Source organism: Hemitrygon akajei, chromosome 1 (assembly GCF_048418815.1).
Source record: "Hemitrygon akajei chromosome 1, sHemAka1.3, whole genome shotgun sequence".
Taxonomy (NCBI): Eukaryota; Metazoa; Chordata; class Chondrichthyes; order Myliobatiformes; family Dasyatidae; genus Hemitrygon; species Hemitrygon akajei.
The window spans coordinates 65,242,130-65,265,710 of record NC_133124.1 but is presented as its reverse complement, the minus strand read 5'-3'; the positions used below and the strand labels follow the sequence as shown (position 1 = coordinate 65,265,710).

Sequence of the window (23,581 nt, the reverse complement as noted above, 5' to 3'; positions counted from 1 at the left end):
TATTAGAAATTACTTTCAGGAAGATCAACTTACAACATGTCGCCTTATTGCATTCCTGTGTTTATTCTTTTAATTGTGGATTAACTTAATACCTCTGTTCAAATTACATGCAAAAGAACATGCTTGCAGTGTCAGCACAAAATTATACATCCTTGTCAGTTTTCAATTGTACAAAAGTGCCCTCTTCAGCACTAAATTGGAAATACATTGGACTGGGGCAAAACTAAATGCAATATAATGTGTATAAATCAAACCATGCGCTTTTTTGACCTGATACAGCCTCTTCACAAAATTCATGCTGCCTGCTCATTATCGTCATCATCCAGATAACACAAATATGTACTTCACATTTACCAAACGTTAATCCATTTTAAAAACAGCCTGCATTATTATGTGAGGAGCGCATCATGGTTGGGACCAGCGGTATAATTTCAAATGCAGGTTCCAATGACCAAATTGGAAAGGAGGAAATGAATTCTCTATTCAGTTAGCTCAAACATTCCTCTGGTTATAAGAAGCAGGGGGAAGGTATACTTGCCAAGGCCAATATGAGGATTCAAGTATGTTTTGATAACAATACATTTATCAGTGCATCAAAGTAGAGAAAATGAGGACAGATTGGGGACATGTCAGTAGGGAGAGGGAGTAAAAATCAGTGCCTGCTGAGTACATTTAAAAATCACTTCCTTGAATGAGTGCAGCTTCAACAACACCCAAAGTTTAAAGTAAATTTATTATTGAAGTTCACATATGTTACCATATTCCACAAAGAATCATTCTCCTGCAGACATTTTTGGTAGATACAATGGAATCTATGAAAAACTACACACAAAGATGGTCAAATAACCAATGTGCAAAAGACAAACTGAGCAATGTAAAAAACAAATGATGATATGATAAACAAACAACAAATAGTATTGCTAACATGAGCTGTAGAGTCCTTGAATGTGGGTCCATAGTTTGTGGAATCAGTTCAGTGTTGAGGTGAGTGAAGTTAGCCACCCAGGTTCAGGAGCCTGATGACTGAGGGGTAATACCTTTTCCTGGAGCACGTTAAATGTGGGGGCACCAGCTCTGGAATGATATGCTGATAATTAACCCACGTTGATTGCACATTTAGTATACTTGGTTTTAAATATTGTATTCACCAGTTTCTCAGGCTTCCTAAAACCTATCCATGAGAACAAAAGAAGCTAATCAAATCAATCCCATTGAAGCATGATAGTGAATTCTCTCAGAGGTCTTCTTTCTTGCAAACAGGAAACAGCTTGACACAATAATTTTGCTATTCTAAAATGCTTTGTTTTATGTTTTGCATTCTGACAGTTATATTCTGCACATTGGGTCCTGGAAAATATTATTTCTTGCACAAGATTATTAATGTCGATGACATAATAGCATAACACGAGAGACTATGGTTTAATCCAGACCGTTGATGATGTCAGTGGAGTTTGCAATGGCTCCATGTCACTGCCCAGGTTTTCTCCAGTCCCTCCCCCGCACTCTAAAGACATATGAATTTGTAAATTAATTAACTAACATAAACTGCTCCTAATCTGTTCGTGAGAGATATGATCTAGAGAGTTGGGACTGCGGGAGAATAAAATGGGATTACGTGGCACTAGTGAAAATTGCTGGCTGAAGGACCTGTTTCTGTACTGCATTAGATCAAAGAACTTCTGCAACAAACAACCTGTTGGAGGAACTCAGCGGGTCGATCAGTACCTGTGGGATGAAAGTACAGTCATCAAGAGTCCCTGTTGCTCCAGATCCAGCATAAGCAGTCTCTCGTGTCAGGAGAAGCCTGCTGATTATTTCAATCAGCGCCGCCCTTACGACTGCTACGGAATATCCTTCCCCAGAATTGATAACTTGCCCGAGGCATTGTTATCAGAAGCGCAGCAGTCCTACTACCGCATACCTGATGCGGCGCTCGCAGACACCGAGCAGGGTGTTGAGTCGTTTCAAAAGCAGGCGCCAATCGGTCACGTGGAGGAAGAGCGGCAGCATTCTGGGTGAGCGGCCGTTGCTGTGCTGCGGCTCCGAGTCCGAGCCCGAGCGGAGCGGATGGCGGCGGCGGCGCTCGTGGCGGACTGCCGGGGACTGACAGGGGCTCGGCGCGGTCCGGGAAATCAGGCGCGTGGCTTCGCAGGGCCCCGCTAGGTGGCGGGGAGCCAGGGACTGACTGCTCCTGTGTTGTTAGTGTTTTTCTGTGCGATCTGTTCCTGAGGGAGGATGAGACGGGGGGACGTGGCAGGAACCCTCCTCTCGTCCACCAGCTGCCCCAGCACAGGCAGCCGGAGCATCTAAAAAACCTCTTGCTCAGCCTTGGGGAAAACCACGTCCCATCCTCCCTCTCTCTCTTCCACCTCCCACACCCCTTCCTTTGGTGTAAAGTCGCTGCAGCAGCTCCCCGTAGACACTTCCAACCTCATTCACTCCACCCCAGGGTTGCAGCTACGCACATCGATGTAGTTTCGGCAAAAGTGAACAAATCTTCCGAATTGCATCGGATTTTTATTTTTGTACCTTTGGAGAAATCTGGAGAGGAGAGTGGACTATATTTTTGAGAAGGCGTTATGATTTAACTTCTACTTCCGATTCAATATGTGGAACGCTGGCGTCGCATCTTGGCTGTTTTTTACCAAAGTATTGAAGAAGTTAAGCAAAGGTCACTTGGTGTTAAGTCGGAACTTGCAGAGACCCTGCCCCAACTCGCTGCTGCTGAGCCAGGCGGACGCAGTGGACGTGGCTTCATACGAGGAACGAGTGCAGGTGAAGGCAGAACTCAACTTACAGCATCAGGGCATTGATAACGAGCTGCCTATCCTGGGCGACCCCAAGGCCACGTACTATTTGAATAACTGCTTAAAGAGCTTCCTTCTGATCTGCGCCTTGACCATCGTTTGCTTCATCTCTTTGGCGCTGGTGCGGCGCTACCTGAAGGATCTGCTGCTGTGGGTGGAGAGCTTGGACAGCTTGGTAGGGGCTTTGCTCTTTATCGTGGGTTTCATCGCCGTCTCGTTCCCCTGCAGCTGGGGTTACATCGTGCTAAACGTGGCTGCCGGTTACCTGTATGGCTTCCTGCTGGGTCTGGGGCTAGTGGTGATCGGCGTATTGATTGGGACGTTCATCGCTCACTTGGTTTGTAAGCGGCTGCTGACTGCGTGGGTGTCCGCCAAAGTACGAGCGAACGATCAGCTGAGCGCCGTGGTCAGAGTGGTGGAAGGAGGTAGCGGACTGAAGGTGGTGGCTTTAGCCAGACTCACTCCCATTCCCTTCGGACTGCAGAATGCAGTGTTCTCGGTTAGTATTAGTGTTGAACCTCAAAGTAAGAGGAATGAGAGGTTACTTGGATGTGGATCATCTCCGTACGTTAACAACCTAAGGAAAATTCAATACAGACTTACTGGTTTTTTTTTGCTCAGAGGTAACCTAGCCAAAGCATGAAACACCAAACATTTCCCAGTTTCCTGGGAACACAACAATCTTGCCTCTTAATTTGGGATGGAAAACTAACTAAAATTGATTTAATGATCTGGTTTGCAGGACATAGTATTTTGAGGGAGTGTGCATAGATAAGTTAGCTTATGGAATTATAACCAACTATAATCTTCCTCATGTTTATCTAAATCGTTTTGATGTTTTAGTTCTTACAAATTGGTGGCATGGGACAGCCTGAGCTCCTTAAATTTCCATGCTGACTAATTGGTGGTTCTTCCAGTCTGGAGATCATAATGCTGTCTCTGGAGAAAAGTTGTAATATGTTTACATATTACATATGTTTAAATTTTAACTAAAAGTGTTGTATAGCACGAGTGGTTTAAACAGACCTACAGATGTTTCTTTTCACTTGACTCTATTTACCTAATAGCAAAATCAAAGGTGACTTGTAGGACTCAATGTAAAATTATTTTGTGCACATTGCTAATGCAAATAACAGTATTTTATTTGAGATTAAGTGAAAGGGGTTTGGTATTCTTAATGACAGAATCCTGTGAGTTTTGCACTGCCTTAAAACATAAGCATGGTAGATAAATTTGAGAGCATCGGATAACTTTAGGAAGTATTCATGTATTCCTTTCCATTTGGACTGAGTGATTTAGAGTTTACATCCTTTGCTGCTGTTGGAAGTACAGAGAGAAATAGATAGTTTTGGAATAATAACTTTAGTGAAACAATTAATGCTTAATTATCATTGTTGCCTGGCCTAGTTAGGACTTAAAGAATGGCACCACTGCAGTTTATATCACTTGTAATGTTTTGCATTTGTAGCCGGTGCAGAGTTTTGAATGTTTTTTTTTTAAAACCATATTTCTATGAGAAATAGGGGCAGAATTAAGCCATTTGGCCCATTGAACTTTTCTATTTCTTCATGGCTAATTTATTATCCCTCTCAGCCCCATTCCCCTGCCTTCTCCGCATAACTTTTGACACCCTAATTGGTGACTAGTAATATAGTTATGAAGGCTAATTTAGTGATTCTTTCCTATTCTTGGTTATTAATTGGGGCTTTCTATTGGTGCATCCACATTGAAGATTATTACTTGAGTAGATGGGTGAAATGATGTGGTAGTTTGGATCCCTCCATAGAGGTATCATCTGAAAGTAATATCTATAATTTCACACAGATTTTGTTCTTTACTATGGCCATATGATTCTGCCAAAGTACATAACAATATACTTTGAGAGTACTAAAAATAGAGCATGTCCTATGAGGATAGGTTGAGCGAGCTAGAACTTTTCTGTTTGGAGTAAAGAAGAATGAGAGGCAACTTGGAAGTGTACAAGATGATAAGAGGCATAAATTGAGTGGATAACCAGAGAGAATTTCCCAGATGGAAGTAGCTTATAACTTGGGTATAATTTTAAGGTGATTGGAGGTAAGTATAGTGGATATACAAAGGTAGTTTATTTACACACAGAGTGGTGGGTGCATGGAATACCCTGCCAGAGGTAATAGTAGTGGTAGATACATTAGAGATATTTAAGAAATTCTTAGGTAGGCACATCAATGACAAAACAAGGGACGGTTATGTAGAAGGGAAGGGCTTGGATTGATCTTAGATTAGGTTAACAGGTCAGCACAACATTAGAAACATAGAAAATAGGTGTGGGAAAGGCCCTTTGAGCCTGCACTGTCATTCAGTATGATCATGGCTGATCATCCAACTCAGAACCCTGTACCTGCTTTCTCTCCATACCCCCGATCCCTTTAGCCACAAGGGCCATATCTAACTTCCTCTTAAGTATAGCCAATGAACCGGCCTCAACTGTTTCCTGTGGCAGAGAATTCCACAGATTCACCACTCTCTGTTTGAAGAAGTTTTTCCTCATCTCGGTCCTAGAAGGCTCCCCCTTTATCCTTAACTGTGATCCCTCATTCTGGACTTCCCCAACATCGGAAACAATCTTCCTGCATCTAGCCTGTCCAATCCCTTTAGAATTTTATACGTTTCAATAAGATCCCCCCCTCAATCTTCTAAATTCCAGTGAGTATAAGCCTAGTCGATCCAGTCTTTCTTCATATGAAAGACTGCCATTCCAGGAATCAATCTGGTGAAACTTCTCTGTACTCCCTCTATGGCAAAAATGTCTTTCCTCAGATTAGGGGACCAAAACTGCACGCAATATTCTAGGTGCAGTCCCACCAAGGCCTTGTACAACTGCAGTAGAACCTCCCTGCTCCTGTACTCAAATCCTTTTGCTATGAATGCCAACATACCATTTGCCTTTTTCACGGCCTGCTGTACCTGCATGCCCACCTTCAATGACTGGTGTACAATGACACCCAGGTCTTGTTGCATCTCCCCTTTTCCTAATCGGCCACCATTCAGATAATAATCTCTTTTCCTGTTCTTGCAACCAAAGTGGATAACCTCACATTTATCCATATTAAATTGCATCTGCCATGAATTTGCCCACTCACCTAACCTATCCAAGTCACCCTGCATCCTCTTAGCATCCTCCTCACAGCTAACACCGCCGCCCAGCTTCGTGTCATCTGCAAACTTGGAGATGCTGCATTTAATTCCCTCGTCTAAATCTTTAATAAATATTGTAAACAGCTGGGGTTCCAGCACTGAGCCTTGCGGTACCCCACTAGTCACTGCCTGCCATTCTGAAAGGGTTCCATTTACTCCCACTCTTTGCTTCCTGTCTGCCAACCAATTCTCTATCCACATCAATACCATACCCCCAATACCGTGTGCTTTAAGTTTGCCCACTAATCTCCTGTGTGAGACTTTGTCAAAAACCTTTTGAAAATCTAAATATACCACATCCACTGGCTCTCCCCTATCCACTCTACTAGTTACATCTTCAAAAAATTCTGTAAGATTCGTCAGACCTGATTTTCCTTTCACAAATCCAAGCTGACTTTGTCCGATGATTTCACCTCTTTCCAAATGTGCTGTTATCACATCTTTGATAACCGGCTATAGCATTTTCCCCACCACCGATGTCAGACTAACCGGTCTATAATTCCCCGGTTTCTCTCTCCCTCCTTTTTTTTAAAAAGTGGGGTTACATTAGCCACCCTCCAATCCTCAGGAACTAATCCAGAATCTAAGGAGTTTTGAAAAATTATCACTAATGCACCCACTATTTCTTGGGCTACTTCCTTAAGCACTCTGGGATACAGACCATCTGGCCCTGGGGATTTATCTGCCTTTAATCCCTTCAATTTACCTAACACCACTTCCCTACTAACATGTATTTCCCTCAGTTCCTCCATCTCACTAGACCCTCGGTCCATTACTATTTCTGGAAGGTTATTTATGTCCTCCTTAGTGAAGACAAAACCAAAGTAGTTATTCAATTGGTCTGCCATGTCTTTGTTTCCTATGATCAATTCACCTGTTTCTGACTGTAAAGGACCTACATTTGTTTTGACCAATCTTTTTCTTTTCACGTATCTATAAAAGCTTTTACAGTCAGTTTTTATGTTCCCTGCCAGCTTTCTCTCATAATCTTTTCTCCCTTTCCTAATTAAGCCCTTTGTCTTTCTCTGCTGAACTCTGAATTTCTCCCAGTCCTCAGGTGTGCTGCTTTTTTTTGCTAATTTATATGTTTCTTCTTTGGACTTGATACTATCCCTAATTTCCCTTGTCAGCCATGGGTGCACTACCTTCCCTGGTTTATTCTTTTGCCAAATTGGGATGAACACTTGTTGTAGTTCATCCATGCGATCTTTAAATGCTTGCCATTGCATATCCACCGTCAACCCTTTAAGTTTCATTCGCCAGTCTATCTTAGCTAATTCACGTTTCATACCTTCAAAGTTACCCTTTAAGTTCAGAACCTTTGTTTCTGAGTTAACTATGTCACTCTCCATCTTAATGAAGAATTCCACCATATTATGGTCACTCTTACCCAAGGGGCCTCGCATGACAAGATTGCTAACTAACTCTTCCTCATTGCTCAATACCCAATCTAGAATGGCCTGCTCTCAGAAAACCATCCCGCATACATTCCAAGAAATCCTCTTCCTCAGCACCCTTACCACTTCGGTTCACCCAATCTATATGTAGATTGAAGTCACCCATTAAAACTACTGTTCCTTTATTGCACACATTTCTAATTTCCTGTTTAATGCCATCCCCAACCTCACTACTACTGTTAGGTGGCCTGTACACAACTCCCACCAGCGTTTTCTGCCCCTTAGTGTTATGTAGCTCTACCCATATTGATTCCACATCTTCCAGGCTAATGTCCTTCCTTTCTATTGTGTTAATCTCCTCTCTAACCAGCAATGCTACCCCACCTCCTTTTCTTTCCTGTCTATCCCTCCTAAATATTGAATATTCCTGGATGTTGGGCTCCCATCCTTGGTCACCCTGGAGCCATGTCTCTGTGATCCCAACTATATCATATTCATTAATAACTATCTGCACATTCAATTCATCCACCTTTTTACGAATGCTCCTCGCATTGACACACAAAGCCTTCAGGCTTGTTTTTACAACACTCTTAGCCCTTATACAATTATATTGAAAAGTGGCTCTTTTTGCTTTTTGCCCTGGATTTGCCTGCCTGCCACTTTTACTTTTCACCTTACTACTTTTTGCTTCTACCCTCATTTTACACCTCTCTGTCTCTCTGCTCTTGTTCCCATCCCCTTGCCACATTAGTTTAAATCCTCCTGAACAGCAGTAGCAAACGCTTCCCCTAGGACATTGGTTCCAGTCCAGCCCAGGTGCAGACCGTCCTGTTTATACTGGTCCCACCTCCCCCAGAACTGGTTCCAATGCCCCAGAAATTTGAATCCCTCCCCCTTGCACCATTTTTCAAGCCACGTATTCATCTGAAATATCCTCCTATTTCTACTCTGACTAGCACGTGGCACTGGTAGTAATCCAGAGATTATTACCTTTGTGGTCCTACTTTTTAGTTTATCTCCTAACTCCCTAAATTCACCTTGTAGGACCTCATCCCATTTTTTACCTATATCGTTGGTACCTATGTGCACCACAACCACTGGCTGTTCACCCTCCCATTCCAGAATGTCCTGCAGCCGCTCAGAGACATCCTTGACCCTTGCACCAGGGAGGCAACATACCATCCTGGAGTCTTGTTTGCGGCCGCAGAAACGCCTATCTATTCCCCTTACAATCGAATCCCCTATCACTATAGCTCTCCCACTCCTTTTCCTTCCCTCCTGTTGCCACAGAGCCACCCATGGTGCAATGAACTCAGCTGCTGCTGCCTTCCCCTGATGAGACATCTCCCCCAACAGTATCCAAAACAGTATATCTGTTTAGGAGGGAGATGACCTCAGGGGACTCCTGCACTACCTGCCTACTGCTACGCTGTCTAGTGGCCACCCCTTCCCTTTCTGCCTGTTTAGCCTTTACCTGCGGTGTGGCCAACTCACTAAACGTGCTATTCACGACTTTCTCAGCATCGCGGATGCTTCAGTATGAAACCAATCGCAGCTCCAGATGCTCAATGCGGTCTGCCAGAAGCTGCAGTTGGACACATTTCCTGCACACATAGTCGTCAGGGACACTGGAAGTATCCCTGATTTCCCACATGCTGCAGGATGAACAAACCACGGGGCCGATCTCAGCTGCCATGACCTACCCAATACTTGCCTCAACTTTTGAAACTTTCTCCTTTGAAAGGAACTTACCCGGCCTTACCTCACTTGAAGTGAGGCTCGTCCAACGCCTCTTCTCGTCAAGTCAAAGCCTCAAATCTCCACTCCTTCACTGGCCCACTCACTCACTGGCTGCATTGTAGGCTGAAGGGCCTATACAGTGCTGTAGTGTTCTGTAGTCTAATGGGCCACATATAAGCCAGTTTCCAACATATTTCAAATTAAGATTTCTCTCTGAGCTGCAAGTTGAATAATGTTAATGTGGATGTTGACCTCCATGCTACTGTTTCCACATTGAGCCCAATGGTGTATTGGGAGCAAAACTGGAGAAAGGGAAAAAAATTGTAACTTATAGCTGGTAGAGTTTTCAAAAACTCCTAATCTGATATAGAAATGAATGATGAAAAAACATTAGTTGCAAATTAAAACAAATACAATAGCTTGGTAAAGGAAAGATTACTGCTTGGAAAGAGGCCTTCTGAACCACTGAGTCTTGTCAAGTGCAATGGTTGGTCTCTTCTTTCACTTGCTTCTCATTGACCTGCAAATTTTAAATTCCATTTTGAATACTATAATTGAGACCATTTCCACTACTCACCCCTGCAGTGCATCATCCGGATCCTAACCAGTCATTGCAACTTTTCAGCAAAAAAAACCACTTTTTTTTTAGTACTTCCTCTGCTTGTTGATTCTTCAGCTAAAAGTGAAGAGTTTCTGCTATGTTGCCTCTTTGTGGTTTGAAATAACTGTCAGGTTGCTTTCCAGCCACCTTGAATAGGCACAACATTTCCAGTCTTTCCGTAGTACCACATTCCCTCCTTGAATCATTCTTGTTAATCTCTTCTGCAGCTATCTAAGGCGTTCACCTCATTCTTAAAGTATGATCCCCAGTACTGGGTGCAGTGCTGCAGTCATGTCTGAAAGAAAATATATTGTACAGGATTATTACAACTTTTTTGCTCTTGTTTCTTCATAAATCAAAGTTCAAAGTAAATTTATTAAAGTATATGTGTATCACCATATACCACCCTAAGATTCATTTTTCTTTTGGGCATTCACAATAAATACAAAGAAACACGAGAATCAGTGAAACACTACAGAGAAAGGTGAACAAACAACCAATGTGCAAAAGACCACAATTGTGCAAATACAAAAAGAAAAACAAATCACTAATAGTTAATCTAAGTAATAAATAATATTGAGAATCGGAGTTAGTCCTTGATAGCGGGTTCATAGGTTCTGGAATCCATTCAGTCTTGAGGTAAGTGAAGTTATCCATTCTGGTTCAGGAGCCTGATTGAGGGGTAATAGTGGTCCCTGAACCTGGTGGTGTGGATCCTGAGGCTCCTGTTCGTCTTTCCTGATGACTTTGGCAAAAAGAGTGCATGGCCCGGATGGTGGGTGTTGATGATGGATGTTGCCTTCCTGCAACAGCACTCCTTGTCGGTGTACTCAGTAGTGGAGAAGGCTTTACTTGATAGACTTGGCTGTGTCTATTACTTTTTGCAAACTTGTAAGAGTGTAGAAGCTTTGTGTGCCTTCTTTGTAATGGCACTTGCATGCTGACAGATCCTTTGAAATGATTAACGCTGAGGAATTTAAAGTTACTGACCCTCTCCATCCCTCCCCTAACTGGCTCATGGACCTCCAGTTTCCTCCTGTAGTCAATAATTAGCTCTTTGGTTCTGCTGGCGTGGAATGAGAGGTTGTTGTACTATTCAGCCAGATTTTCAGTCTCCCTCCGATATGCTGATTCGTCACCACCTTTGATTAGGTCAACAGCAGTGTCATCAGCAAACTGAAATATGGTATTGGAGCTGTACTTAGCCTCACAGTCATAAGTATAAAGTGAGTAGAGCAAGGGGCTAAGCACACAGTCTTGTGGTACTTCTGTGTTGGTCGTGATTGTTGAGATGTTGCCAATCCAAACTGACTGGCACCTGCAAGTGAAGAAATTCATGATCTAGTTGCACAGGGCTAGGTCTTGGAGCTTATTGATTAGTTGTGAGGAGATAGTGTTGAATGAAAAACATCTTGATGTATGCATCATCACTGTCCAGATGTTCTAGGACTGAGTGATAAGCCAATGAAATGGCATCTGCTTTTGACCTGTTGTGATGGGAGGCAAATTGGAACGGACCCAAGTCCGCTCCACTCAAAGGTAGGTGTTGATATGGTTTAAAAGCAAGTAGTAGGCTGCCGTCGATCCCAGGGGATCATGGGTTTGCACCTCTGGTGGACTGTGTCCTCTTCAGGCTGCAAGCATGGGCAGGAAGATTCGAAGAACCAGCTGTAGTCCATGCAGTGGGTTCCCCCTCTGCACGTCACTGATGTAATCCAAGGGAAGGGCAAGAGCCAGTACAGCTTGTCACCAGTGTCATCACAGAGGTTGCCAGAGTGAAGTTGTAAACAACATCAAACTACCTTAGGGACCCTGGCTCCAGATTTCTTCCTGGCAGCAGAGGTTTAAAATCAGAGTTTTCCTTCTAGGTGGGTTGCCATCCAAGGCTTACTTGCTGGGCAAGTAAGTGATGTTTCAGTTGTATATACTGCCCCATCTAGAGAGCAGCTTACAATTTGGTCACTGAACCCAAGGAAAGCATTAATGGAGTATGAGAGCAGGTTGTATAAATTTGGTTTGTTTTGTGAGATTAAAAAGTTGCGTAGTAATTGATCAAAATGCTAGTGACCTGATCAGAGTAATAGAAGTGATTTCCTCAAATTTGCCAATTCAGGGGAGATCGGTGTATTCTTCATAACTGAGATAAGACACTTTTTCTCATTTAAAATGGAAAATAAAGTTCTAGATTACTACTATCAACAATCTTAATGGCATTAAGAAATTTAGAACCAGGGTGCATTAAAGCTCATTCTTCTATAACTAAAGATGGGATAGGATTTGAGGGATGTGTAACTTGTCCTGTAAATACATTCCTAGATTAAAGCAAATATATTTGCCATTTTGGTAGATTATAGAGACAATTTTGTCAGTGTTATACAGGAAATTAGTTTAAATTGTCAGACTCTTGTAAGTGGAGATCAGAAATTGCCATAGTTAAAATTGTTCATAGAGCTGCATTTGGTTTATCTGTGATTTTTGCAGGATTATCCTTGTTTGTATCATTTAAAACAAAAAATCGCTGTCTTATAAACTTGTCACTATGAAACTACTGTGGCTGACTGCTGGAAATATTGGCAGGAATGAGCTGCTCACATACCTAACACTTTTTCTTTGTGAAGAACATTAGTTTGATTGATTTACTTCTTTGGGGAGGGGGCGCAGTTGGGCGAATGCATTGAAGATCAATAAAGCTCAGTTGAAAGGGGAATTACATGAAATTGGCAACATTTGCACTGTAGTCGAAAATGTTGCCAGGGAAATTCGTTGCCCTAGGGAATTTGCCTACAATGACACCGCTAATTAGCTGTACTGCAGGTGATCAACAAGCAGTGTAGTTAACAAAACACCCCTCATAGACGGTCCCCTGAGAAGGAGGAGGACAATTTGTTTCCACTCCAGTTCTGAGATGGTTGACGTGGCCACAGGGGTAGGAAGTATTTGACTGAGTGGGTAGATTGGGAGGTAGTGCACTCCTACTGTTGTTGCTGGGTTTCTGTCTGCTCAGAAAAGGTGACTTAAGACTTGATGCAGTCCTAAATCATCAGCCTCCATTATGAATAGTCTTGAGCAGGATTCCCACATTGGTGGACGGATGTGATACATTTCATAGTTGTTTTGAGAACATCCTTTAGTAGTTTTCTTTCAAGCTGGCAATCCCTTGCCTTGATGCATGCCTGAATAATGCCTGCTTTGGAATTCTGGTGTCAAGCCTGCATGGCATGAGTAGAACTATGGAGCTAGCGTCTAGTAAAGTAGATCCTTTGTTGATCTGGAAGGGAACATTGATGTTGGCCCAGTAGGTTTGGAGGATGTTGGTGCTAAGAAGATTATTTGATGGCCTCATTCTTGCAATTGGAAGTCTGGTTGCTTTTAATATGTTAGTGATGGTGATAATATACTAGTGATGGTTGAAGACATCAAGGAAAAGGATTCTTCAAGATAATTTGCAATAGAGAAAAGAAACCTAGGTTTCCTTCACTGCCTAGAAGAGTTAGAGAGCAATAATTGCATCTTTAAATGTGGAAAAGTGAGAAAGCAACTCCTCAACTATGCCATTAAAATTATAATATTATTGTTCTTTGATTGAAGCCAAAACATTTTTGAATAAAAGATGCAATAACAATGTAGACTTTTTCTAACTTTACCATCCAACCAATTAGTTTTAAAAGGCTATTCACTTTTTCCTTTCTGTAGCACCAAATTAGTTTAAAAATACTTTTTGTATTACTTCAAACTTGGATATGCAGTCATAAAGTCATTGCAGTTGAGTATAATGCAATGCCATGTAAAAATGCTGGATACTGCTGCTGAGGTCAGATTTAAAGCAAACAATTTGCAAAAAAAAAAAGAGACTATCAGTGATGCTTGAATCATAGATATCTTACTAATTACTTGGCATTGCTCCATGCACTGCTCTATTAAAATAAATTGTATTTTAATTGGATTCTGAAACTTGAGTACAAGTTTACAAATGAAGATCTTCCAGCAAAACAAACTAAACCTACAGGGAACAGTGGTTTACAAAGCAGCTTGAAGGTGACGTGCCAAGTGCCTTGGGACTCTTTGAAGCCCTCCATTGGTCAGGGTTGACAATGAAAGTTGTGTCCCAGCTGTCTAGGTGATATGCAAGCCTGGGCAATATGATATGGAGCATCAGCTGTTGCCCCTGTAGCAAGCTCCACACAGCTCAACTCAACGTAGGATTGTCTCAGGAACTTTATCTCCAGATTTTTTCCTCTCAGTTTACTCCTGAGCCTTCCCTGTGAGGAGATATAGCCACAAGGCAGCAGAGATTTGAAAACAGAGTTTTCCTTCTAGATGAGCCTCATTTGCCTGAAGCAACTGTTTATAAGGTATCAGTATCCAGCCTTTGACCCTCGCCTGTTATTAGAAACGGTTCCACCAGGCTTAGTAGCTAAGCCACATGAGAAGGCCAGGAGCTGGACCTGGTTGTCAGGCTATTTGAGGGGCACACAATTGGGAACATTTATAGTTGAGAGTGGTACTGGGAGCTTATCCCCACTACCACCCTTGGCTATAACAACATTAAAGAACCATCTTGGAACTAATATAGTCTAAATGTAGAAGAAACTTGGCTTCAATGATAGGTATTTCTTGAAGATTTGCTGTAAAGGCCTTCTGGGTTTCACACACCTGAATTAGAGACATCCCTATATTTGACAGAGTTCCCATTGTATTATTAAATTTAAACATTCATTGTACAGGATTGTTCTTTCAGCAGAGCTAGTTTCCTTTTAACATCACTTTCATTAACTGTTCTTTTCAGCCTTGAGCGTTTGATGCCATTCATTACTATACTGTGGAGGTATGGTTACCATATCAACAGTTTTTGTTGTTTACTGACTTGCAGAAAAAAATGATAGGAGCATCTGTAAAAATGGAGCCTATTTATTACATGGGAACAGCCTGTATTAACCTGGAGGAAGCAAGAAAAAAAGGTTTATAATGTTTCTAAGTCTTTGTGTATGGATATTTGAGTATCAGGTTAATATCATATGTTGTGATTGTGGATCCACTTAGTGTTATCAGATTTTGTGATATGAATGTTAACCTGATTGGCATGTCTGGAATTGCCCTGGAAGCTTATTTTCATTTTCCATATGTGTGTATTTTCCAAGTCCATTCTCAAAAGGTGAAAGGTCAACTTGATTTTCCAAAGCATGTTGAGAACAGGCCTTCCACACTCATCACAACCTGAGGTAATGTTGGCAGCTAGCACTGCATTATTGAGTAGAGGATGATGCGTACGTAGCATTGATTATTGCAAAGCATCCATGAGGTTTGAGCTGTTGGAGATACGCGATTCTCCAGTAGTTGGAGAGCCTTACTTTTTGCCAGCTGGCCATGTTCTCTATTGAAGCTAGCTTCCTGCACTCCAGGTTTCATTATTTATTATTATTGAGCTAGAGCGCAGAATAGGCCCTTCCAGCTATTCGAGCCATGCCGCCCAGCAATCCCCCAATTTTGTCCTAGCCTAATTACAGGACAATTTGCAAAGGCCAATTAACATGCCAACCCATATGTCTTTGGACTATGGGAGGAAACTGGAGCACCCAGAGGAAATCCACACAGTCACAGGGCGAACGTACAAACTCCTCACAGACAGTGGTGGGAATGAACCCAGGTCGCTGGTACTGTGAAGTGTCGTGCTAACCTCTATGCTACCGTGTATCATCCACCGTTTGGGGTTGGAAGCATCATCATTCCCAAAATCACACCTCTTTCGGGCACCTCTGACAGCTCACCAATATCAATGCACTTTGGGTATTTTTATGCTTCTGATAGTGTAAGACATTTAAGCGCAGTTCCAAAAGATATAACCACAGTCATACAGCACAGAAACAGACCCATTGGTCATCAAATCTGTGCTAACCATCAAGTGCCTATTTACACTTCTTCTATACCTGTAAAGTTAACTGTTTATTCTCCTCCGTAGATGCTGCTTGACCTGCTGAGTCCCTCCAGTATTCCTCCAATCACCATCCCCACCCTAGATCCTATCATTCATCTAAAAATTAGAAGCAATGGTCAATTAATCTATCAGTTTGTAGGTCTGTAGGAGCCAGGAGTAAACCAGAGCAGTCAAGAGGAATGCTGTGCAGTTGCAGGAAGAATGTGCAAACTCCACACATACCACTGAGGGTCGGAATCAATGCCATGTTCCTCGAGCTGTGAGATACCAACTGTGTCACTACGTCTCATACTATTTAAGTCATTAATATACATTTTAAAATTTAATATTTAGCTTCCTAATTTCTGAAATCCCACATGCAGGCATGAAATCAGTGAATAATGCTGCCTTGCTATGATCATTGAGTGGTTGGTTCCCTGTGGAGCTGTCCAGCCCAACATTCAATAGCATTGCAAATCCATGTACACTTCTTTCAATCTTATGTACTGCATTCAGCATTCACAATGTGGACTCCTCTATGTTGGAGCATTAAAAAGCAGATTTATGACTGAGCTTAATCCCACTCTTTTTCTGTTTTCGTCCCACCTTAGTGTTCCAGTTGAACCTTCTATACACCTAGGCATGTTGTAAATTTGGGGACACATGATTAAACAATTTCAGAGAAACAGCCTTTTCTTTGTGTCAGAACTGCCAGCTCTGATGCAAAGCTGTTGATTTATAATACCAGCTGTTATTTTTTCTCCACAGATGTTGCTTGGTATGCTGAGTAGTTACACTTTTTTAATATTCAGGTTTTGAGCAATTATAGTGTTCACTTCACATTTCCAGCATTTTTAAAAGTCATCTGTACTCTTCATCTCCCACTATTTCCACCTCCAGGAAGATCAACTAAAAGCTTTTCCCTCTCTCTTTTAAATTGCATCAGCAGTATTTGTATCATATTGATCTCCACGCTATCACAGACACTTTATAATTCTACCACCACCATCTCTGCAGATTAAAATGCACTTGTTTTCAACTTATCCAGATCTGCTGAAAGATCATGGACCTGAAATGTTGACCCTGTTATTCCCTTCATGAATGTTCCCTGACTTGTGAGCATTTCAAGTTCTTTCTATTTGTTTTTATTTCAGAGTTCTACCACCTGCAGTTTTTCTTTATTTTTTTTTGAGAACTGGTTGGTTGCAGTGCATTTGTCTAAGCTGTCAACGGGAAAGATGCTTAGCTAATATTTATGCAGGGGAATGATGCTGGTGAAATATGGAAGAACTGAAATTAAGGTAATTAGGTTTAAAGGTATTAGGTGTTACACTGTACTCAGTCTCTATCAAAAATCAGCTTGGAATTTTGCTCATTGTTTGTCATGTTAGCTATTTTGTCAGCGTTGCTTATTTCAATCCTACTTGTCAGTTTGTGATTATTTTGATCAAAAATTAACTCAATTTAACAAATGCTGAATTTGTTGGTGTTTAAAGTGACTTGGTTAAACCAAGTTTTTGCCTATTTAACAATTTAGTAGTAGTGAAACTGAAACTGTTGGAAATAAGTAGCAGGTCAAGGTACATCTATTGGGATTGGGGTGGAGGGGGAGGGCGGTGAAGGGTTAACAGAGTGAGCACATTACAGTGTTAATATGGATGGAGATATACGTGCAAAGATGGAAAAACACCTTTTTTTAAAAGAAAGATTAAATTTATGTTGAAGGTGAAAAGGGAATGATGTTAGAAGATTGATATCTGTTAGATGAAAGAAATAATAGGAAATAATAATGCAGGAGTGGAAGATCCATCTATGAAACATGGCAAAACATTATACTTGAAGCTATATTGTACTAACTGATCTAATTTAATGAAAAATAAGTTATTATTTTGTGTTTGAGTGTTTGTGGAAATCTTTAATCTTTAAAGCTGCTGAGCAATTATAAAAGGAGTGCCATTTGGTTGTCTTTTGTGTTTCAAGGAATATTAATTCCATTCAGGATGTTACTATCAAAATTTTCAAATATGCAAAGAAATTTAAAGACAATTTGTTTTTGAGAAACTGGTCTGGTGGATGACAATTACAAGGCATGAGTTAAATTATATTTTTTTATGTAGAGCCAGATTGGAAAAGTGATTGAATTACCATGTAGCATTTGATTAAGTTAGAATCTCTTTTTTTTTTGACTCTTCAGAAAAGGAACTGAACTGTCAGCCTGTATAGAGTTGGCATTGTATCACAATGCTGATTCAGTGAGGTGGTTACTTTTTATAATATACTAGATGGTCAACTTTCATTGTGCAATTTATAATATTGATCACTGTACTTCAAAATACAGGATAATTTCTTTGGTTATTTTTGGCTTACAAAGTTCTTATTAGCTGTATTGAGAATTGGTTAAGAAATCAAACTTCATTGAAAAACCCATTATTGTGTTAATTTTATATTTCTAAAGTGGAATCTTACTTAAGGAGCTACATACTGGGAAATATTACTTAATAAAAAAATCAGCAGTTGAGGTGTTTTCACAAATGTTTTCTTAAAGGATTATAGAACATAGAACTCTACAGCACATTACAGGCTCTTTGGTCCACAATGTTGTGGTGACCATGTAACCTACTCTAGAAATTGCCTAGAATTTCCCTACTGCATAGCCTTCAGTTTTTCTAAGAATGACAGCTAGAAAATTGCAAACTATGGCAGTTGATGCATATACAGTATAAACCGATCAGGAGATGCATATGCTATTCTTGTGGGAAAACTGAAGTGATGAGTAAATGGGCTGAGATCATAGCTGATCATTTTAGTTTAAAATAGCTTTTTATGTAGCTATTGACACGTATATCCTGAAAGTCAACTCATTGAGTCTGTAATCTAGATCCCTTCAGTTATCTTGACCTCACTCGGTGAAACTGTTGTTGATCTTCAAAAGAGAAGCATCATAATTAGCCACACATAACAGGATGTTACCACTTCTCTTTCTGAATAAATACCTGTAGCTAATATTTTAAAAAATTAGTTGAAAATATAATCAGAATGTGTCTGGATATGCAAGTTCTCGTTTGGATATTGTACACACTGCTCAGGAACTTGCACTTGTTTCTTTGTACATAAAAGGAATAAATGAAATCCAATATTTAATGAGTTGTGTATTTCAACAAAATAAGTTATTGTTAAATATGCTAGTCTTTCCATTTACATAAAAATACTTGACAGTTTTGGTGGAGTTTATTGTCTTTTAATGCTGTGTTAAACATATTTTAAAAATTTCTTAACCATAGTTATTTTCCAACAGAGCCACATAAATTTGAGCAGTTTTAAAGCATTGTGATGTTGTAGGTCTAGTTGCTAATCAATGTCTCTAGTCATCCTGGAAGTGATGGGTAAAAGACAAGTATTTATCAAAAAAATATTGTAAATACTTGTGTAGGAAGAAATTCCTGGCAGTTTTCTAATTTACATGTTCCTAATTTAGATTTTTAGTGTTGGCGTTCAAATACTTATGCATGAAGTACAGTAGTTAAATTGTTTCAGGTGGTTAAGTCCAGTACAGAAAGCATTGAAAAGTACAGCCAGTATATGCTTTAATCCTCCTTTATCTTTGTGCCCTGTTCATACTGGCGGTATGATAGCCCAAGGTAAGTGTGCCGACTGGATTTAAACTCGCAAACTGCCACCAAGAGTTTGGTAAAACTTGAATTTCTCCAGATTCTCAAGGTTATTTACCCAAAGCTGATTAAATACGTTATTTCACTGAAGAAATTTTGCAGCCTATGGGTGGGCACTTTGAAGATAATCATCTGTTACTGGATTTTGTCTTAAAGTAACACTTGTGATTTAGGAAACATAATTTTACCATTACTTTCCCCTCTGCGTTTCATTTCACTTCATCTGGTATTTATGTGACTTTAGCATCACTGGGTGACTGATCCACAGGTCTGAATTTTGCTGGGATCCATGTGCAATTGCAGCTCTTCAGTGTTACACGCTAGTAAGTTTTCAGCACAGCTGAAAAATGCGGAATTCCTGAATGTACTGGCTGTGTTACATTACTGATTTCCCCCAAGTTAAACCCATGAGACCTGCAAGTCCATTCAAGTGAATTGAAATTTTAGGATTACAGGGAAAGAAGGAAGAGGAAATATTTTGTGTTTCAATGCTTTGCAAAAGTTTTTAAAAGTTCTGGTTATTAAATTTAAATGTTTTAAATGTTCTTCCATTCAGAAGCATTGAAAACCCTTGATGGATTTGCCAGCTAACAAATCTGGCAATTGTGCTTTGCCAGTTCCCAAAAACCTTTGGAGGAGTTGTGAGGGTAATCCTGCTCCAATGTAACGCTTAAACAGTGGCTATTGCTGCTTGGGGCCTTATTGGTCAAGTCCAGGTTAGTGAGATTGATGAATAAATACGGAAGCAGTAGCTCCAAAGGGAAGGCTGTTATGCTCTGTGGAGTGTCAGAGAGTTATATAACATGGAAACAAAGCATTCAGCCCAACTTGTCCCTGCTGACCAAGATACCTAGCAAGTTACCATTTGTGTAATTTGACCTCTATCCCTCTAAACCTTTCCTATCATTGCACCTGTCCAATGTTTTTAAGCACTGTAATTGTACCTGCTTCTACCACTTCTCCTAATTTGCTCCGCAAACCCACCACCTCTGTGGGAAAAGTTACCCTTGGAGCTATGTTTAAATCTTTCCCCTCTTACCGTAGATCTGGATAAGATAACTTTAGTGGGAATCTTCCCAGAGACTGAGCTGCTACATGGCACTTCTGAATGTTAATGAAAATGCGGGGAGAAAGATGACACATAATGGGCATATAAAATAAAATCAGAAAGCTGGAAAAACTCAGCAGGACAGGCAGTATCAATGGAAAAAGAAGCCATTAATAGTTTGGGTCTGAGAGTTTGCATCAGAAAGGAAAACAAGTTACTCTGTGTCCTGGGGAAGGTGGAAGAGCTTAATAGGAAGAACAAAAGAAGTCTCTCTGATAGAGTGAAATGTGGATTCTAAGGTGCATTTAAGCTTGTGTGTGATGTGTTGCAAAGGCTGAGTAATGTTGCACTGCCTGGCCTCCTGTGACATGCTCACCAGGCCATAAAACACAAATGAAAGGAAAAGGGGCACAGTCAGTCCTGAATCAAAGAGAAAGTGCACTATCTAAAATTGCAAAATTCACTAGTGCAGACTGCAACATGCTTGGGTGGAAGATGAGTTTTTGTTCCTTGAACTTGTCTTATTGTAACAGTGCAGAAGGACGTGGACAGGGATCAGACTGGGTGTGGGTTTGGGAAATAAAGTGCCAGTTGTATTTTGTTTTGAATCTTTTTCTTTCACATTGTGATGTTTGTATAACACTGCTATTTATTCCACCAGTGGCAGTAGCACTGTGGCACTTAACCACACATTGCTCTGCGACAACACTGGTGCCAAGCTGTAAGGGTCCTAATGCCCCTCCCTTGGACAACATCAGTGGCGTGGAGAGGGCAGACTTTCAGCTTGGGCAACTGCCGGTCTTCCATTTTAAAAAAAAAACCTTGCCCAGGCTTGTGCCTTAGAAACTTTCCAAGGCGCAAATCCATGGTCTATTGAGACTAACAGAGGCCTACCTACCCCACCAGTGGGAATGGACATTTAATAAGATTATTCTAGGTAACCTTTGTAATAGGATGTAACGAAAAAGTACAACTTCACATTTATCATGTGTATTATGGTTCACTTTAGATTACCGGTATTGTAATGGATGAAACGCAGCAGTCACTTAAACTCTGAAATTGCAGTTAGCCTTTTGACAGTAACTTTATTCTGTTTAAGTCACTGAATGTTGCTCTTAGTTGCCACACCTGAACGTATTCTTGAATAATACTTCGATGTGTGCCATCTATCTATAAGTTTCTTTCTAGAAGGGTAATTTTACATGTGATTTTAAATTGTAGTGATGTCATCTAGTCCTACAGTGACAAAGTAGAATTGATCAAATAGTTGCTGTTCTCAATTTTTAAAATGTTGTTTGAATGGGCGGTAACTGAAGCAGAGCAGATTCCACATCGGTACATGTGGCTGAATATTTGAATTGATTAAAAAGGTAAGTGGTTGTGCTGAACTTGTATTAATGGAGAGAACATTGACTCAAGCTACTTCTTTCCAGTTCCAAATGTCCAATTTTTTTCAAATCAGTTTATTTTAGGAACAAGTAGCACAGATTTTATGCTAGAGTTGCATTTTTGGACTCTCGTATCAAGCCACATAAATTGATCTGTTTCTATGTGGTTTTCTGGACTTGAAAAGTTGAGGCAGCACAAGGAGAAATGCACTGGTACAATCTTGATGGGCCAGAAGACCTGTTTCTGTTTTGTCATTTACTCTGATTTATTTTCCTTCAATTTCTCCTTTTAGCTGCATAGGCCAACACAAATCTGGTTTTATTCCCATCAGGCTAACTTTAATATGTTTTTTATTCAGAGATACAACGTGGCAAGGCCATTCAGGCCCTGTGAGCCATGTTACCCAGCAACCCACCAATGTATCACTGGCCAAATTACAGAACAATTTATAATGACCGATTAAACTAATCTTTGGACTGTGGGAGGAAGCTGGAGCACCCAGAGGAAACCCATATGGTCATGGGGAGAATGTACAAACTCTTACAGATGATGCCGGGATTGAGCTCCTAATACCTATGACTTGAGCCATAATAGCATTGTGCTAATCGCTATGCTACTGTGGCACCCCTTGATACTCCCTCTACCATCTTAAACAGTCATTGTCTTCACTGACAGATTGCAACTACAGTGTTTACCATCCATTAAAACGTACTGCACAAACTTTGCTCCTCAGCCCATCTAGTCCATGCTGAACTATTACTCTGCTTAGTCCCATCAATTTGCATCCAGACCATAGCCCTCCATATCCCTCCCATCCATTTAGCTGTCCAAATTTTTCTTAAATATTGCAATCTTACCCCTATTGTCTTTCATGCCTCTGTAGTTACCTTTACTCCACTATAATACTAATACATCCAATTTTAGCTCCTCCCTTGCAAACTTCAGGTTGAATTCTATCATATTATGTGTCAGATCAGATCCATGGCATTCTCAACGGCGTGGGTGAGCAGCCAGAAATCTTGATACATATTGGCACCAATGACATAGGTAAACAAGGTGAGGAGTTCCTGAAAAGAGATTTTAGGGAGCTGGGTAGAAAACTGAGAAACAGGACCTTCAGTTTAGTAATCTCTGGATTACTGCCTGTGCCACATATCAGTGAGGGTAAGAATAGGATGATTTGGCAGATGAATGTGTGGCTGAGGAACTGGGGCAGGGGTTCAGATTTATGGATAATTGCGATCTCTTCTGGGGAAGGTCTGACCTGTACAAAAGGGATGATTTGCACCTGAACTCAAGGGATTCCAATATCCTTGTGGGTTGATTCACTCGAGTTGTTCAGGTGGGTTTAAACTAATTTGGCTGGGGGATGGGAACCAGAGTGATAGTGCTGAAAATAAGGATGTTAGTTTACAAGCACAGGCAATGTATAGTGAGACTCCTCGCAAGGAGAGGCTGATGATCAGGCAAAATTCTAGTCAACAGGATGAATTGCAATGTAAAAGGTGGACAAAACTGAAAATGCTTGACTGAAGGTGTAATATTTGAATGCATGCAATGTATGGAATGAGGTTGATGAACTTGTAGTTACATATTGGCAAGTATTATGTTGTTGTCATCACTGAATCATGGCTGAAAGATGATTATTGCTAAGAGTTTAAAGTCCAAGTATACACATTGTATTGAAAGGACAGGCAGGAAGGCAGAGGATGTGGTATTGCTCTGGTTTTAAAAAAAAATCAAATCATTAGAAAGAGGTGATGTGCGGTAGGTAGGAAAATGTTGAATTGTTGTGGGTAGAGCTAAGGAATTGCAAGTGCTAAAATATAGTTGTATGCAGACA

At 40.7% G+C, this 23,581-nt stretch overlaps 2 protein-coding genes across 2 annotated transcripts in view; one reads left to right on the top strand and one right to left on the bottom strand.

Moving 5' to 3' along the window:
- Positions 1 to 1,965, bottom strand: part of necab1 (N-terminal EF-hand calcium binding protein 1) — a 116,057-nt gene extending 114,092 nt beyond the window's left edge. The window contains exon 1 of the mRNA XM_073044560.1: positions 1,726 to 1,965. The gene's annotated coding sequence lies outside the window, so the exon portion shown is untranslated. The remainder of the gene's footprint in view (positions 1 to 1,725) is intronic.
- A 628-nt stretch (positions 1,966 to 2,593) lies between these two features.
- Positions 2,594 to 23,581, top strand: part of tmem64 (transmembrane protein 64) — a 63,441-nt gene continuing 42,453 nt past the window's right edge. Inside the window, exon 1 of the mRNA XM_073044542.1 lies at positions 2,594 to 3,306. Coding sequence (XP_072900643.1) covers positions 2,608 to 3,306 — 699 coding nt within the window. The 5' untranslated portion in view covers positions 2,594 to 2,607. The remainder of the gene's footprint in view (positions 3,307 to 23,581) is intronic.